Source organism: Pistacia vera, unplaced genomic scaffold (assembly GCF_008641045.1).
Source record: "Pistacia vera cultivar Batoury unplaced genomic scaffold, PisVer_v2 Contig18, whole genome shotgun sequence".
In the NCBI taxonomy this organism is placed as follows: Eukaryota; Viridiplantae; Streptophyta; class Magnoliopsida; order Sapindales; family Anacardiaceae; genus Pistacia; species Pistacia vera.
Genome location: NW_022195898.1, coordinates 89,279 through 107,259, shown reverse-complemented (window position 1 = coordinate 107,259; position 17,981 = coordinate 89,279). Strand labels below are relative to the sequence as shown.

General features: G+C 36.3%; 3 protein-coding genes and 6 non-coding genes across 9 annotated transcripts; 1 reads left to right on the top strand and 8 right to left on the bottom strand.

Moving 5' to 3' along the window:
- Positions 1-238: 238 nt before the first annotated feature.
- On the bottom strand, positions 239-1,198 carry LOC116126424 (probable signal peptidase complex subunit 1). Its single transcript, XM_031412116.1, has 2 exons — positions 1,052-1,198; positions 239-583 (listed from the first exon to the last, which is right to left on the bottom strand). Exon 2 carries the CDS (start codon positions 581-583, stop codon positions 308-310), a length of 276 nt encoding a protein of 91 aa, XP_031267976.1. The 5' UTR covers positions 1,052-1,198; the 3' UTR covers positions 239-307.
- A 997-nt stretch (positions 1,199-2,195) lies between these two features.
- LOC116126423 (60S ribosomal protein L17-2) lies at positions 2,196-15,869 on the bottom strand. Its single transcript, XM_031412115.1, has 8 exons — positions 15,743-15,869; positions 15,592-15,628; positions 15,396-15,436; positions 13,401-13,429; positions 2,861-3,062; positions 2,675-2,777; positions 2,515-2,582; positions 2,196-2,430 (listed from the first exon to the last, which is right to left on the bottom strand). The coding sequence occupies exons 1-8, from the start codon at positions 15,743-15,745 to the stop codon at positions 2,392-2,394; spliced, it is 522 nt and encodes a 173-aa protein (XP_031267975.1). The 5' UTR covers positions 15,746-15,869; the 3' UTR covers positions 2,196-2,391.
- Positions 5,860-8,311, top strand: LOC116126433 (small ribosomal subunit biogenesis GTPase RsgA 1, mitochondrial-like). Its single transcript, XM_031412123.1, has 4 exons — positions 5,860-6,864; positions 7,448-7,669; positions 7,765-7,959; positions 8,096-8,311. The coding sequence occupies exons 1-4, from the start codon at positions 6,208-6,210 to the stop codon at positions 8,309-8,311; spliced, it is 1,290 nt and encodes a 429-aa protein (XP_031267983.1). The 5' UTR covers positions 5,860-6,207.
- Positions 13,694-13,820, bottom strand: LOC116126490. The gene has a single exon (XR_004127489.1). It is a non-coding gene; the product is annotated as a small nucleolar RNA snoR74 (small nucleolar RNA).
- Positions 13,895-14,016, bottom strand: LOC116126495. The gene has a single exon (XR_004127493.1). It is a non-coding gene; the product is annotated as a small nucleolar RNA snoR74 (small nucleolar RNA).
- LOC116126492 lies at positions 14,074-14,200 on the bottom strand. The gene has a single exon (XR_004127491.1). It is a non-coding gene; the product is annotated as a small nucleolar RNA snoR74 (small nucleolar RNA).
- On the bottom strand, positions 14,274-14,398 carry LOC116126489. The gene has a single exon (XR_004127488.1). It is a non-coding gene; the product is annotated as a small nucleolar RNA snoR74 (small nucleolar RNA).
- Positions 14,455-14,580, bottom strand: LOC116126494. Its single transcript, XR_004127492.1, has one exon. It is a non-coding gene; the product is annotated as a small nucleolar RNA snoR74 (small nucleolar RNA).
- On the bottom strand, positions 15,131-15,260 carry LOC116126491. The gene has a single exon (XR_004127490.1). It is a non-coding gene; the product is annotated as a small nucleolar RNA snoR74 (small nucleolar RNA).
- Positions 15,870-17,981: the final 2,112 nt, after the last annotated feature.

Here is a 17,981-nt window from a genome sequence, read left to right as displayed (position 1 = left end):
CTTAAGTCAATCTCATCATATCATTACTCACCATGCCTTATCATAGTGAGTTGATGACCAAATTAAATATTCTTAACACCATTAACAGGCAAGCAATTAGATCCTTCTTTACCAAAGAAACAACACATAACAATAATAATAACAGCATGCAGGCAACACAGTCATTATACTAAATCAAGGCCAATTTCTAGTGACAGTCAAGAGAGTTTCAAAGTTTTTGACAAGAAAGCAATGGTGTTTTTTATAAACCTTTCATAAGAAGATGACAGCCAAAGTCATAGAAACCCTATCAAATGCCAAAATTAACCTACTTCTTAGCAGGCTTTTTCTTTGAACTAACAGCCACCTGCGGTTTGGGATGCTTTTCGGCCTCACTTGGATCCAACCAGTTGAGAGGGTGGCGATTGAAGAAAGGCCAGTTAGGGACAGTGATTAATGTGGTGAGAACCACACCACCTGCGTATATCAACATCATCATCTGAAATGAACTCATTGCGTAACCAGTAACAAATGCCACAACCGCAGATGCCAACAACATTATCTGCATCAAGTGCTCCGCTAATTTTTGCCCTTGCCAATCCATCTACAACATGGAATTGCAATCTAACATTAAAAGACTACCAAAGAGATAAACAACTAAAGTGAAATGTTAGACCCTCAAGAGAAGAAAACCATCATGCATCAATTGTGCTGAGAAGTGAAACAATAATAAATACGAATGTTATGACATGAAGATAGAAACGAAAACCCTAATGCTCTGTTTGGCTGCTGAGAAAATGTTTTAAAAGAGAGAAATTCGAAACACTTTCTCCCTTTCGCGAAATCTGTTTCAGTCAACTAATCGTAAAAGTCATCTTTTCGATTTCTCAGAAAGCGCACAGAATCGACAAATAAATACTGATTCAATTTTCCTTCTCAGTTTCTAATAAAACAAACAGAGGTATTACGCAACAAACATGAATATATTTGAAGAAATCGAAATAATAGAGAATTTGAACGATAATTAGAAATAAAAATCGTAGGCCTGAGACCTCGAAGGGATTGAGCTTACCGTGATGTGAAGAGTTGAATGAAGAAAGTCACGGTGTCTGAAGGAAAGCTGAAGTTCAAGTACAGATCTCAGATATATTGAGAACTGGAGATGTATGGAAGCGCAATTACCAAATGTCTTAATGTCAAGAGAAAATGCAAACCGTTGGATTGAAGGTCGATGAGGCTTCCCTATAAGAAATTATGAGCCCTTGAAAATTGCCAATTTAATTAGTTCCGAATTAAATTAATTTGCATTTTGTAGAGTTAAAAAAAAAAAAAAAAAAAAAAGGTTGGCCATTATTTGGCAAATGGTTGCGAGGAATTTCATTTTATCGGAGAGTAAACCACTTTTTCCCACCCAAAGTTTGCTTTAACAATATTTTTTTATTTAAAAGATCTCAAAATACCATTTTTTCACCTAAAGTTTATATTCCGTTAATATCAAAACTGATTCTAACAACGAAAATTATTTTTGTCACTACTATTTGAATCTCTTGTATCTTCTTAACAAGATCTTTTTTATTTTAGCATCTGATTTTTCAATGATTGCGACCGTTGCAAAGTTTAGAGTTTCTGTTCTTTGTTGATTTTCGACTCCTATTCTTAACTGATTTTCAACTCATCTGACGACAAATATTTAATTAATCATCACCAATTGATCTATCGACCTTCATTCTAAAAAACTCCTCTCATCCTTAAAAAAGTGAAATGTATTTTAAATAATAATGGAATATAAACTTTGGTAAGAACATAGTATTTTAAGATTTGTTTAGATTGAAAAATGTCGTCTAAGGCGAACATTGGGTTGGGAAAAAGTCGTTTACTCTTTATTAGATCATGCTCACGCTCATGCTCATGCAAAGCGTTTACCGTGTTTGTTTACATTTGATAATATATTCTTTTTTCGAATACCATTATTCACTTAGTGATGAAAGATGGATATTCTATCTATCGAGATTTATTTCCCTGGATTCGGCGTTATATTTTATAAAATGAAATTTAAAGGTACTACTCTAATTAATGAAGTAAAGAGTACTTTCGCTATTAAGGAAAAGAAGCAATAGTACCAATAATTATTATGCAAAGCTATATTTACCAATGAAATTAATCTTGATATTAGAATTTAGAACATATTTTAACGGCTAATATTTTAATTTTATATGAGCATCAAAAATCTTCAATTTTCATAAGCTTCAAATGAATCCATGAAAAATCTAACAGAACATTAAACCAAAGATAAATTTAAATAAACAAAATATGCCGTCCGGTTCAACTAAAAAACAGCTCAGTCACACTATTAAAAGTAACAAAACTCCAGGAAGATCACAGAAGAGAGTGCAATGCACTCGACTAGCTAAATTACTTCTTTGATTTGCTAGTTGCCAATTGGTTTTCAGGCTGCAAAAAAAGACAAAGAAAAACATGAGACAAAATAAATTTACACCAATATCGCTCACAAATATGTGTACATGACTGCATTACCTCCTTCTTTACTGGTTCTTCCTTCTCAGACAAGGTCAATTCAATGTGGCAAGGGGAGGACATGTAAGCTGCAATTTTTTTTTTCCAGTTAATTATCAATACATAAAAGAGTGTGATCCATCAGAACAAAACAACGAAGTCGAAAGAATTCAGAACTTACGATTAATTCTTCCATGAGCTCGGTATGTGCGGCGTCTTTGTTTCTGGGCTTGGTTCACCTGGATGTGAGAAATGTAGAGTGCATCAACATCCAAACCTTTCACCTGAAAAACAGTTGACAACTATTAGAAAATAGAAATCATGAAGTCAGCAAAGCACAAAAAACAAAAAACAAGACATGACATACTTCAGCATTGCTTTCTGCATTCTTAAGCAAGTCTAGAATGAACTTTGCAGATTTCACTGGCCAGCGCCCTTGGCCATTTGGATGCCTGTTCTTTGCCTGAGCAGTACGTCCAACACCACCACAGAAACGTGTGAAGGGTATAGCCTGTTTATGAGCCATAACATCCTCCAAATACCTCTTAGCCTTGACCAAAGGCAACTTCCTTATGNGATGCTTAAAGCAAATCCTACATCCACTGTTATTTTATTGTTCTCTGACTATTTCTATGATATTGCCCGTAAGACATACAAAGATGAAGAAATACTTTGCTTACAGAGAGAAAAAATGAAGCTCAAATCTATGTCTAACTCTCATATGCCTAACCCCCATTTTTGTGAAGAGGGGTGCTTATTTATACATCTTTTATTCTTTTAAATCAATATAATGAATGTTTTTGCAAGTTACCCTAGCACGTGGGGACCACTCCTTAATTATTATCTTTTTATTTTGATAAAGTTGGGATATGTGTGCGGTCCTCATCCACTCATAGACAAAACTTGAATCTGCTGAGTTGGTGACATCCGTATCCCTTCTATCTTGGGATAACGTGGTAGCTCCTAGACGGTACAAAGCCTTTCTGAACTCTAATTGGTTAGTGCTAATATCAGTGCGATTTTTTAGGCATAACATAGTTGGACAAATGCTTTATTACAATTATGTAAGCAAATTTTATGGTTTGACATGTGGCTTACTACAATTAAACATGATGAAACATTAGCGTTTGACAGTGATAATTTGAATTGAAGGAGACTTTGATGTACTGCAACTATGCATAAATCACGGTTGTAGTAATACGTATGGTTCGGCAATGACTTCTTACAACTGTACAATCTAATTTATGGTTCGTCATATCAACAGTAATAAAAATATATAACAATGATGTATAAATCATAGTTCGGCAATGGCTTATTACAATTATACAGTCAAATTTATGGTTTGGTAGCCAGTTTATTAGAATTCAACAGTAAACAAAGCTTATGGGTCGACAATGAGATTGTGAAATCAGATCAATAGGAAATAAACTGCAATTATGAGAGCAAATTTTATGTTTCTAACTGAAACTATATAGCAATCATGAGGAGCGATTGAACAGGCATATTACAATATAATACTGAAAAGAGTTTACGATAATATATTACCTTCGATAGGATGTAAATTGCAAGAACAAATTTTATGTTTCCACCCATTGTATATACTTACATCAAATCACAATAAAAAAATATTAACAATAATCTAGCAAAAGTGAATTTATATTACATATGATTTATTTTTCTCTTATATGTCTTTACAATAAATATGATTGATATTTATTAAATAAAATAATTACATAATATGGATACATTAACCTGTGATTCTACATTTGTAATACTACTGTGATATCATAGATTTTTTCTTCTTTATTAGATATCCTTATGTTATTCTATTTTTTTTTTTCAGCTAATCTCAATTTATTTACACACATAGGTCTAAAATTCTTTATAACATCTTACAAAATAAATCAATTGCATTATAAGACAAGATTCAAAAAATAAAAGAAGGATCATCTACCAATAAGATTGGACTTAACTCTAAGGAGGCATTTGGTTCAAGGAATATTGGATTACTGGAAAGTTCGATTACCTTAAAGATTACTGAGAATCTTTAAGAAAATGTGTTTAGTTAATTAATGGGTATGTTATATTAATATATTTTGTTAGAAGGATTAATTGGTGGGTATGTTATTTAAATTACTGAATTGTTCTTTAATTAAATATTATTATTATATTATTTTTTAATATTGATTATTATTTGGATTATTTTAACCCCTTTACATTTAAAAACTTAGCAAAAACAACCTCATAATAAAAGTTTGGAAAATCAACAAAGTACCCTCACCAACCCAGCCACTGTCGGCCACCGGCAACCACCGCTGGCAGCCGACAACCTAACGGCGCACGAAAGGTAGGAAAAGGTCTCCGTGCGCCGTATGGCCATTTCTGGCCAAAGAGACGTGGCAGATCTGGCTGTCGATGGTCAGATCAACGGATTTGGCCGTCAACTGCCAGATCTGGCCATTTTCAGCCAGATATCTAGCCGGAAATGGCCATATCGGCACACGACGACCATTTTCAGCCTTTCGTGCGCCGTTCCGGTGGCCGCGGCGGCTGGCCATGACGGTGGTTCCTCGTAGCAGGTGGGTGGGGGTGGTGGTTTGGGTGGGCTGCAATTTATTTTGAATTCAAGGGTAATTTTGTCAAAAAAGTTAATTAATTTGGGTAAAATAGTAAAAGCCATATTTATGTAAATAAATTTAAAAATAAGGGTATTATTGTCCTAAAATTTTATTAATAAGGGATAAAATTGTAACAAAAAAAAGATAACTCTGGTAATCTTAGAATACCCAAGAAAATTGAGGTATTACCTCCAATATTATCAATAGTAACCACTATTGGTATTTGAAGATTACCGATATCTTATATTACTTGACAACCAAATATGGTAATAAAGTAATATAAGATGACTTAACTTCAGTAATCCCACATAACCCCCAACCAAACGCCCCCTAGGGGGTTAACCTGACGGTAAAAAAAGTTTACTCATTTCATTGACTTCTTACATTCGAACCTTAGAATCACCTATCACATTTGTAACTTATCTTAGAATATTGAGTTTATTGGATATTCAATAGGCACCAAAAATTAATCGAGGTGCACACAAACTTACCTAAACACTCTAATAATCAGAAAAAAAGAAAAAAAAAAAAAAAACAGATTGGACTTCCATCACGTGGGTTTTTTCTCATGTAAAGAGTATTTCTAAATGCACCACATCCAATAAAATGTACTCTCAACCCATCTTTACCCTTTCACATTTTCCACCTAAGCCCTAAACCTAAAGCCCATTTTCAATTTGGATTAGCAGCCCTATCCGGATTTATCGATTGGCGGGTAACAGTATTTCATTGCGTAAAGTATTAACAGGATAATATTGTATAATTCAATCAAAATTCGATCAAAACATACACGCCTATAATTTATCAACAAACTGAGAATATTGGTTTTGATGATTATAAGGTATTCAATTTAAATTAACAAACAAAATTTTCGTGCCTATCTTTTCTGCGGATGTAATGCTGAAGCGATGTCGTTTAAGGCAACTAAGCTGTAAATGTCTGTTGCTAATCCTTCAAGAAGCTACTGGACACTCAAATGCTTCCACTGCTTCAGTTTAGAAAAAATGGATAAAACACCCAATGCGTGACTTTTCGCTTCCTTTGTTTTTATCTCTTCAAATTTTGATCGAAAATTATTGTTACACTAACGATCTCCATGCCGATCTCTTCAATTTCTCTCTTCCGTCACCGAGCAACCGCCGTTAACAACTTCATCCGCCATGTATCAGCTATCCACCACCGTCAAGCCCCGATCGTCACCGCCGCAGCTAAGCACCAGCAACAAAAACCTAAAAACTATGTTAGCAAGAATCTACTCAGAGCCAAACAACACACTGTGAAAGAATTCTCCTCTCTCGCTCCAGTTCTCTCACCACAGGACAAACAGAACCTGACCGAGTCCCAAGCAATAGGTACTGTAGCCGCCGCCCAAGCGAATTTCATGCGCGTGATCGTCCAACCAGAACCTTCTAGAACCTCCGATTCGTCTTCCAACATCACTAGTGGAGTGGAGCTGCTGTGTGTGGTGAAAGCCGTGCTGAAGAAGATAAAACGGAGAGTTTTGGTCGGGGACAAGGTGGTGGTGGGGTCCATTGATTGGGTGGACCGCAGAGGCATGATTGAGAATGTGTTTCAACGGAGTACGGAGATTCTGGACCCTCCCGTGGCGAATGTGGACCATTTGCTCGTGCTTTTCTCACTAGACCAGCCCAAGCCAGAGCCATTTACGCTCACAAGGTTCTTGGTTGAGGCTGAGTCGACAGGAATTCCACTCACCCTAGCATTGAACAAAGTAGAGCTTGTTGATAAGGAGGTTAGATACATTTTGTTTATGTTATTTCATTATTGTTTTGTTTTGTTCAAATCTGCATTCTAATCTTAGCTTCAGTTTCTAATTTGAATTGGCATGTTATTAGGATGTAATATCTATATGATTGAAGGTGAAAATAAACTTTGCTTAGTATTAACTTTATTGCAACTTTGCTTAAAGGTGAAAATTTGATAAACTTTGATTTTAATTCGGGTTCATGATATTTGATAAATCATCGTAAACCAATTGGGAACTGCCGGTTTGTGAGAGATAGTTAATGAGATTGGCTTCTAGCCAATCTCTATTGTTTTAATTCTGAATGCCACGTGAAAAGAGAAATGCCTGCACAAAGCTGTGGATTATAGTCAAGCTCGTGCTGCAACTAACAGTAGTGGTGTTATTGTTGCTGTTTCTTTAGGACTGTTGATATAAAACTTACAGGATTACACCTATCTCTTAATCAGTATTTGAATTGGTTGTGGGAAAAATATCCCGCTCTCTAAGCACTTCTGTTCTATTCTAAATCAAACGCATTTTTCTTCTTCTATTCCAGTGCTGTTAATGCTAAAATCTCTTGACTCTGCAGACACTGGTTGGATGGAACACTAGGCTGCATGGTTGGGGCTACGAACCGCTGCTTTGCAGTGTCGAATCAAAATACGGACTTGACTCTCTTGCATCAAGCTTGAAAAATCAAACAACTGTAATTGTGGGTCCAAGTGGAGTTGGGAAGTCTAGTCTTATTAATGCTTTGAGAAGCAATCCTAGTGCTGCTGATGCTGCTGAAGGGGATAATTGGTTTGAACCAGTGGGGTTCTCCTAACCCTGTTCCTTCACTTATTTGTCTTTCCTTTTGTTTGTGTTTGGGTTATAATTTCGTTCTTGTACATTCACTCTCTCCAGATTTTGGGAAGCAAATGGTTAGAGGATCAGCGTGTTGGGGAAGTTTCAACCAGAAGTGGCAGGGGAAAGCATACCACGCGCCATGTTTCTTTGCTTCCATTATCTGGAGGAGGTTATCTAGCTGATACTCCTGGGTTTAATCAGCCTAGTTTACTGAAAGTAACTAAGCAATCTCTTGCACAAGCTTTCCCTGAGGTTTGTGCTTTTAGCCTGTTGACAGTGATTTCGCACGCTTCATTTATTTAAGCTTTGACTGTGTTAAATTTATGAACAGGTAGTGATACCTTCTCTTTTCTATTGTTGATTCTTTCTGTTTCTATTTTCTCCTCAGATTCGGAAAAGGTTGAAAGCCAATGAGCCCTTGAAATGTACATTCAATGATTGCGTGCATATTGGTGAACCAGGGTGCGTTATAAAAGGGGATTGGGAAAGATATCAATACTATTTTCAACTTCTTGATGAGATCAGGATGAGAGAGGTGTTTCAGTTGAGGACATTTGGAACCAAAAGAGAGGGTGATGTAAGGTACGTAAGATTAGATCTCTAGTGATAGCTACATATTTGCCATGGTCTGTGGCATTCCACCCAGAGGTAATGGGTGTACTCCTACAAACAGTCCTTGTACAATGCTCAGGCTCTAGGCTTTAGGCTGAGTGGCAGGAGCAACCTTTAATTTATTATGAGCCTAAACATGGATTCAATAAGTTCTTGCAAATAACAGCTCGCTGAATAGAAACATTAAACTAAAAGCCCATACAAATTGACACCTAGAAAAAAAAAGGCCACTATGCAGATATGAAGAGCCGTAAGACTGAATTACCTGGGTGCTGGTGCCCATAAAAAATCGCGGATCCTGCTGTGGAACTAAAAGTTAGAAATGTTATGTTTCAATAAGCTAACGGCCATTAAAATTGAGAGTAGAAACATTTTGTCTGAAATATGCAACTTCAGTTTCATACTCTATGGCCATATAATGTTTGTATTAAGCATTTATACTGACGACTCTTCCTATACTTTTTCCTGTGTACTTCCTTTTCTTCTAGAACCAATAATTTGCAAAAATGTAGTTCAGTTCCTTGTTAGTATAACTTTGCAGGACAATCCTGGTTTGATAACTGCATTTCCAATTGTCAAATTGTTGTAGGTACAACGATGGGTGACATGGGTGTCAGCAGCTGAACCACGATTGGAGCCTAAAAGCACCGAAGACAGTTCTCGCAAGAAGATCACCAGTCAATATTAGATGAGCTGGAGGGATAGGATGAGATGAGTGGATAGGATGAGGATGAGCTAGACTTGGAAAATGATCACCATTTTGAGAGATATGAGGAACGAAAGCAGTAGAAAGTTGAGTGTTTAAAGTAAGTGTAAATGAGTAGATTTTTGACCTCTTTTTGTTACAGCTGCTACACTGAATGATCGGTGACGGGTAATGATGTGATACCAATCAGATTGTGAGTTTTCTTGGATAGAGAATAAATCCTTGTATAATGGCTGCTCATGGACTGATTGAGATCTAATGTGTTAACATTTGCAATTTTCTCTTTCATGGTATGACTACCCACAGCGCTTATTTTTGCAGAAACAGATGTCAGGCAGTAAAGCAGTGAACTAGTGAAGATTTTAGGAGTGTAAAATTGGAGGTTCCAGCGTGCTTTTTTTTTCTAAATTTAACCCTGTTTTTCCATGTACCGGTTTATAAACTTGGCATACTGATGCTCCAATATATGATGCCCTTACTTTTGTTTGAAATTCAACCTAAGAAACCTTGTCTCGTTGTAAGATGAACATAAAATGAATGAGTTAATTCCGTGACTGAATTTGCTACATATTATGATGTCAAGATTTTTAAGGATTAAAGTACCGTTGCGAAGTCAATGGGACCACTTCGCTTGCTTGTCTGAAAACTCTTTTAACAACCATCATGATATTGACTACGGGCAAGGACTCCTCCATATTCGTAATTAAAGTATTGAAGGGGAATGTCTGTGCTAGCAGTTAGCCTCTGCTGGATACTAACGTGGTAACCAAATTGACATTTAAGGGCTACTTAAAACCTGAACTTTCTATTATTCATGACACATCAACACTCCATCAGTAACTGAAATACTTCGCATAGAACACTTAGATATATCACCAATACTCCAAATCTTGGAGTATCCTAGCGATGCAGTTATGATCTCAAACAAACTGGCCATATAGAGTAAGGAAAAAGAAAACACAATCCACCTCAGGCTGAAAACATTGATATGTTAGATCATCACAGATGGAAGACAGGAGCATTAACAACTCTAGAGGAAATAGGATAAATACTTAATAAAGATACCTGAAGCCATAAACTCGCCACATCTCTCTAATAAAGAAAAGAAGAATACAAATTTCCCTGTTAACAAAATTCAGTTGACTATATGAAATGATGAAATCACCATCATTCTTATTGATTGTCATTTCATAATTTCAAGTATAATCAGGTCTGCTAAAATTTGTTGTGGTTATGCACACAGGAACCGTCATTTCGAAGAGAATCAGAATTCATTTTTCCCTGAACAACAATAGAATCATGCTAATTCAGGCGAATACTTTGACATACCATCAAGCAGAACTATGCTAACTTCTATCAAAATCTCACCACTCTCAGAAGAAGTATGCTACATAAAACTATAACATTCACTTCATTTCGCTATGCAGAAACGTCACTTTCCAGGGTTTACTCTAGTCAATCTCATCATATGATACTCACCATGCCCTATCATAGTGAGTTGATGACCGAATTAATATTACTTAACACCATAACAGGCAAGCAATAGATATTCTTTCCCAATAAAACACACACATACACATAATATACAGATGCAGGCAACACAGTCATTATACTAAATCAAGGCCATTTCTAGTGAAGTCAAGAGAGTTTCAAAGTTTTGACAAGAAAGCAAGGGGTTTTTTTAAACCTTTCTAAGAAGATGACAGCCAAAAGTCATGAGAACCCTATCACATGCCAAAATTAACCTACTCTTAGCGGCTTTTTCTTTGAACTAACAGCCACCTGCGTTTGGGATGCTTTTCAGCCTCACTGGAGCCAACCCAGTTGAGTGGGTGGCGATTGAAGAAAGGCCAGTTAGGGACAGTGATTAATGTGGTGAGAACCACACCACCAGCATATATCAACATCATCATCTGAAATGAACTCATTGCGTAACCAGTAACAATGCCACAACCGCAGATGCCAACAGCATTATCGCTCAGCTCCGCTAATTTTTGCCCTTGCCAATCCATCTACAACATGGAATTGCAATCTAAACATTAAAGACTACCAAAGATAAACAACTAAAGTGAATGTTAGACCCTCAGAGAGAAAAAAACCATCATGCATCTTGTGCTGAGAAGTAAACAATAAAAATACGAATGTTATGACATGAAGATGAAACGAAAACCTAATGCTCGCTGTTTGGCTGCTGAGAAAGTTTTTAAAAGAGAGAAATTCGGAAACACTTTCTCCCTTTCGCGAAATCTGTTTCAGTCAACTAATCGTAAAAGTCATCTTTCGATTTCTCAGAAGCGCACAAATCGACAAATAAATACTGATTCAATTTTCCTTCTCAGTTTCTAATAAAACAAACAGAGGTATTAGAAGCAAAACTGAATATATTGAAGAAATCGAAATATGAGAATTTGAACGTATTAGAAATAAAATCGTAGGCCTGAGACCTCGAAGGATTGAGCTACCGTGATTAAGAGTTGAATAGAAGAAAGTCACGGTGTCTGAAGGAAAGCTGAAGTCAAGCCAAGATCTCAGATATAGTGAGAAACTGGAGATGTATGGAGCGCATTACCAACGTCTTAATGTCAGAGAAGGAAAATGCAAACCGTTGGATTGAAGTGATGAGGCTGCCCTATAAAAAGTTATGAGCCCTTGAAAATTGCAATTAATTATTTCGAATTAATTAATTTGCATTTTGTAGAGTTAAAAAAAAAAAAAAAAAAAAGTTGCCATTATTTGGCAAATGGTTGCGAGTGAATTTCATTTTATCGGAGAGTAAACCACTTTTTCCACCCAAAGTTTGCTTTAACAATATTTTTTTAAAAGATCTCAAAAATACCATTTTTCACCTAAATTTTATTCCGTAATATCAAAATGATTCTAACAACGAAAAATATTTTGTCACTACTATTTGAATCTCTTGTATCTTTCTTAACAAGATCTTTTTTATTTTAGCATTGATTTTTCAATGATGCGACCGTTGCAAAGTTTAGAGTTTCTGTTCTTTTTGTATTTTCGATACTATCTTAACTGATTTTCAAAACTTCTGACGACACAATTTAATTATCATCACCATTGATCTATCGACTTCATTCTAAAAATCCTCTCATCCTAAAGTTGAAATGTATTTGTAATAATAATGGAAATAAACTTGGTAAGAATAGTATTTAAGTTTGTTTAGATGAAATGTCGTTCTAGGAACTTGGGTTGGGAAAAAGTCGTTTACTCTCTATTAGTATTAGATCATGTCATGCGAGCGTTTACTCGTGATTGTTACGTTTGATAATATATATCTTTTCGAATACATTATTCACTTAGTGATGAAGAGGATATCTATCATCGAGATTTCACTGGATTCGGCGGTTTATTTTATAAAATGAAATTTAAAGGTACTACGCTAATAATGAAGTAAGATACTTTCGCTATCAAGAAAGAAAAGAAGCAATAGCACTCATGCAAAGCCATATTTACCAATGATTATCTTGATATTAGAGTTAGAACATATTTAACGGCTAATATTTTAATTATATGAGCATCAAAAATCTTCATTTTCATAAGCTCAAAGAATCCATGAAAATCTAACGAACATTAAACCAAAGAAAATTTAAATAAACAAAATTGCCGTCCGATTCAACTAAATAACAGCTCAGTCGCACTATTAAAAGTAACAAAAACTCCAGAAGATAACAACGAGAGTGCCAATCCCTCGACTAGCTAAATTACTGTCTTTGATTTGCTAGTTGCCATTGGTTTTCAGGCTGCAAAAAAGACAAAGAAAACATGAGACAAAATAAATTTACACCATTATAGCTCACAAATATGTGTACATGACTGCATTAACCTCCTTCTTTACGGTTCTTCCTTCTCAGACAAGGTCAATTCAATGTGGCATGGGGAGGACATGTAAGCTGCAATTTTTTTTCCAGTTATTATCAATACATAAAAGAAGTGTGATCCATCAGACAACAAACAACGAAGTCGAAAGAATTCAGAACTACGATTAATTCTTCCATGAGCGGTATGTGCGGCGTCTTTGTTGTGGGCCGGTTCACCGGTATGAGAAATAAATGTGAGTGCATCAACATCCAAACCTTCACCTGAAAAACAGTTACAACTATTAGAAAATAGAAATCATGAGTCCGCAAAGCACAAAAAACAAAAAACAAGACACGGACATACTTCAGCATTGCTTTCTGCATTCTTAAGCAAGTCTAGAATGAACTTGCAGATTTCACGGGCCACCGCCCTTGGCCATTTGGATGCCTGGTTCTTGCCTGAGCAGTACGTCCACACCACCACAGAAACGTGTGAAGGTATAGCTGTTTATGAGTCCATAACATCCTCCAAATACCTCTTAGCCTTGAACCAAGCAAACTTCCTTATGGCATGGGCTGTTTCTCTTGTGTTCTATAAAAACAGTAAAATTTGCCACAGAACAAATATATAAGTACAAATGTAATAGAACACTGAATTCAAGTTGAGCATGTAATAATAAAGAGATATAATTCACCGTCTACACATAACACAAAACAACATTGATACAAGAGATTAAGACTTATTTTTCCTATAACAACAGCATTAAGAAAACAACTTCCATGTTAAAATAATTTAAAAAATAACTTCCAAACGAGGACTGACAAATTATACACCAGGTATGAAATACGATACAAGAAAATTGTCATCATGTACTGAACTTCATCACCAATAACTACAGAGGTTACCCCAATAACAATGCATATAATTTCTTGAAGTCTACTCGAGCCCCTGTTTACAAGAAGCAAACAGACCCTGCTTTTTTCAATCAGGTTATATAATCAAACAAACAAGGAGGAAAATGAATTCAAACCCTAGGTTGTAAGTACACTACAAGTTAAATGTGCCATCATTTACTGAACTCAGTACAAATAACTACAGAGGTTCACCCAATAACAATGCATGTAATTCTTGAAGTTACGAGAGTCATGTTCACAGAGGCAACAGGGCCCTGCTTTTATCATCAGGTTTTAACTAAGGAAATAATCTTGCCTTAGGCATAAGTTACAGTAGAAGTCAAATGTGCCATCATTTACTGAACCTTCAGTCACAATAACTACAGAGGTTCACCCAATAACAATGCATGTAATTTCCCTGAAGTTTACGAGAGTCATGTTTACAAGAAGCAACAAGACCCGCTTTTTTCAATCAGGTTTATAATCAAACAAACAAGGAGGGAAAAGAATTCAAACCCTAGTGTTAAGTTACCACTCAAGTTAAATGTGCCATCATTTACGAACCTTCAGCCACAAAACTACAGAGGTTCACCCAATAACAATGCATGTAATTCCCTGAAAATTTAGAGAGTCATGTTCACAAGAGACAACAGGGCCCTGCTTTATCCTCAGGTTTTAACTAGGGAAGATAAATCTTGCCTAGGCATAAGTACAGTATAAGTCAAATGTGCCATATTACTGAAACTTCAGCCAGGAAAACTACAGAGGTTCACCCAATAACAATGCATATAATTTTCCTGAAGTTTACGAGAGTCATGTTCACAAGAGGCAACAGGGCCCTGCTTTTTGCATCAGGTTTTAGATTCAGATAAAAAATAAAAAGATGAATGGATATTAAAAAATTTAGTTTGTCTAAAAGATAAAGACAGTTAAAAAGATGAAAGTTCAAGGGAACTGAAATTTTATCATTGTTTCTATATCTGCACAATAATCCAATTTTTTTTCTCAAACAGCTAATTCTAAAATATGACCTCTGAAAGATAAAATCATACATCTAACAAGATACCAATTTAAATCCAACTCTCGTAATCAAAAACAGCAAGGCAGTCCAAACCTGTGCTCTGAAAAATAGAAACAACCATGCCTCCTTGTTATAACAATGTAAAGGCAATTAATCTCTAGACTTTAAATAAGAAAGCAGCTTTAGAAGGAGATATAATGTTCATACTCTTCTCTAAAATTCCTAACACGTAGGTACAAATGAACTCACGTAAAACATGGAATTCAAACAACGTATGGAAATAAATTAAGGGGAAAAAGGTTTTCAACTCATGACTTGAAACGAATAACAAAACCTAACTCAGATTATTTGCCGATCCTAGAGTGCATGCAATCAGCTAAATGTGACATCGTTTACTGAACCTTCAGCCACAAAAAAACAAACAGAGGTTCACCCAATAACAATGCACTTGATTTCCCTGAAGTTTACGAGAGACCTGTTCACAAGGGCAACAGGTCACTGCTTTTTTCATCAGGTTCTTATTAATCACCGGCTTGTAACATGCTCATGAGACACTAATAAAAACCAAACAAACATCAAGTGCTTCAACAAAACCACTAACTATACAAAAACCAGTCTAATAATTAAACAGAAAGTACTATACCTTAAAATGAACCCTGAGATCAGATCCCCTGGACTTGCAGGCTGCAAATATAAGCATTATAAAAAAAAAATTAGATCAAAACAGCAAAAAAAAAAAAAAGAAAGCAGGAACTTCAACTATGTATGATTATCAGGACAACATAGATCTATTCAAGCTAAAAGAAGATAAAGGAAGAGAAATGGATAATAAAACTTACACTTGGTGGGGTTGTCAGGCTCTTTTGAGTACTTCACCTGAAAACAAAATTCCGAAGTATGAAGGTTATAAACAAAGCGTCTGAAGATTGCAAACTAATATGAAATATTGACTGTATAACCAGAAGAGAGGGGAGACAATTGAAGAGGTACCATTGCGGCTGAAGAAATGAGCCGCTTCTGAGTTAGGGAAGATGGTATGCTTCGTTCTGTTCTAGCAGCAGAGACTTAAACAGGCGCTAGGGCTTCATTTTATAGGATTGAAACGTGAAACCCTAGCTCCTAACGGCGGTGTTATTTTAATTTGGGCCCGGGTTTATGTTTGGGATCTAAAAGGCCCATTAGTTGTTCGCATGAAGTCAATAGCCGCTGGAAACGTTTGAGTAAAGCAGCCTAGGATTAACTCCAGCTCTGGACCGCTTAAATGGGCTCAAAACACAAGTCTAAGTATTTAAACCAAATTTAAATTTCCTTACAATCATTCTGGAAAAAGAGTATCATATTTAAAAAAAAAAATTAGTAACGTTGAAAGGCTCCCATAGAACCTTTCAACTCTTACCGGTTCAATAACATCTTAAACCACAGTTTTGATTAGAAGCACAGATCTGGCTAGGGCTGTCAGACTAGCCGAGCAGCTCGCGAGTCGGCTCGGCTCATTTGAAACTCATTTATGACTCGGCTCGAGCTCGTTATATAAACGAGCCGAATTCGAACATGGTTAAACCAAATTTAAATTTCCTTACAATCATTCTGGAAAAAGAGTATCATATTTCACAAAAAAAATTAGTAACGCTGAAAGGTTCCCGTAGAACCTTTCAACTCTTACCAGTTCATTAACATCTTAAACCACAATTTTGATTAGAAGCACGGATCTGGCTAGGGCTGTCAGACTAGCCGAGCAGCTCGCGAGTCGGCTCGACTCTTTTGAAACTTGTTTATGACTCGGCTCGTGGTTAGCCGAGTCAACTCGGCTCGAGCTCGTTATATAAACGAGCCGAGTTCGAACATGGGGAGGCTCGGCTAAGTAGGGTTCCATTTGTTATATTTTATAAACTGTGGGGACTGAAGTGTTATACATATTCTTTAGTTTTAAAAATTTGTAAAAACGACATTTAACCCCCCGATGTAATTTTTTCTAAAACACAAAATTAAACCTCCAAATCAGATATCCCAAATCGACAAACCCTAACCCCTAAATTTGTTCTTGCAAAAATTCATAATCAAAAATCAAAAATCAAAAATCAAAATCAAAATCAATATAATGGTTGTGTTGAGGAAGAAGATGAAGATGCAGAAGATGAAGATGGAAGCAGCGTGTGATGCTCTGCAAGATGAAGATGAGATGGAGACGAAGATGAAGATGAAGACGAAGATGAAGACGAAAACAAGATGAAGATGAAGATGAGACGAAGATGAAGATGAAGATGAAGATAAGGATGAAGATGAAGACGAAGAAAAGGATGAAGATATGAAGATGATGGAGAGATGTAGAGGATGCAGATGATGAAGATGAAGTCGAGTTCGAGTTCCTTTTCTCTGACTCGACAGGCTCGAGCTTGAACTCGAGCTCGATCCTGTAGCAAACGAGCCAAGCTCAATAAGTCGAAAACTCAACTCGGCTCGGCTCGTTTACAGTATTGTTTTAAAAACCGAACCGGAGGGCAACCCGCTCTGCTGGTCGGGTCACGGTTCAACCGGTCCAACCAGTTGGACCGCTGGTTAGACCGGTGACATCATCATAATGTGTGATGACATCAGCATATTTTAAAAAAAAACTTTATCCAAAAGGCCACTGGCTAGAATGAGATTGGAACACACTTCATACAACAAATAATTCTTACCATCTTTTAATTTCCTCCATCAAATCCTTAACCATTTAATAACAAGTATGAAATTTCTCAAACAATAGAATTAAAGGATTTTGGGCTTTTGTGTAGCCCAAATGTAGATACAATATAGCTTCAGCCTCATTCTACAACAATCGAGACTTAAATTGGCCCATGACCAAGTAGTGGAATACAATTGGCCTTGGAAAACAACTGCAACATTTTGAGGGAGCCAATGCTTTGGTTTTGGGAAACACTGGAAAATTCGAAAACCAAAACAAAACAGGTTCAGCACCGACACCATGCCATTACCAGACAAAACCAATGGCTAATCAATGGGCATGACATCCCCTGTTTTTTTTTTCTTTTGGTGACTCAGCTTCTTCATCTCAAACACCAAAAATCTGATTCTGTGGAAACAATACTCAATCAGTTCCCCTCCTCAACATATTTCGCTGACCAGAAGCAATTGAAGTTGGAGACTAGCAACTGTGGAAGATGAAGATCTGGTGGAGTCAAGGTCCTGCTTGGACATGCACCGGCCTTAAAGACTCAATTTCTTGATC

Excerpts from the sequence above, each read along its gene's own strand:
- LOC116126424 (XM_031412116.1), bottom strand. The coding sequence starts at position 583 with ATGGATTGGCAAGGGCAAAAATTAGCGGAGCACTTGATGCAGATAATG.
- LOC116126433 (XM_031412123.1), top strand. The coding sequence starts at position 6,208 with ATGCCGATCTCTTCAATTTCTCTCTTCCGTCACCGAGCAACCGCCGTT. Across the intron at positions 7,670-7,764 it reads GGGATAATTGGTTTGAACCA|ATTTTGGGAAGCAAATGGTT; the intron begins GTGGGGTTCTCC and ends CACTCTCTCCAG. Across the intron at positions 7,960-8,095 it reads TTGCACAAGCTTTCCCTGAG|ATTCGGAAAAGGTTGAAAGC; the intron begins GTTTGTGCTTTT and ends TTTTCTCCTCAG.
- LOC116126423 (XM_031412115.1), bottom strand. Across the intron at positions 15,437-15,591 it reads GCCTGACAACCCCACCAAGT|CCTGCAAGTCCAGGGGATCT; the intron begins GTAAGTTTTATT and ends TTATATTTGCAG. Across the intron at positions 2,583-2,674 it reads AGCTCATGGAAGAATTAATC|CTTACATGTCCTCCCCTTGC; the intron begins GTAAGTTCTGAA and ends AAAAAATTGCAG.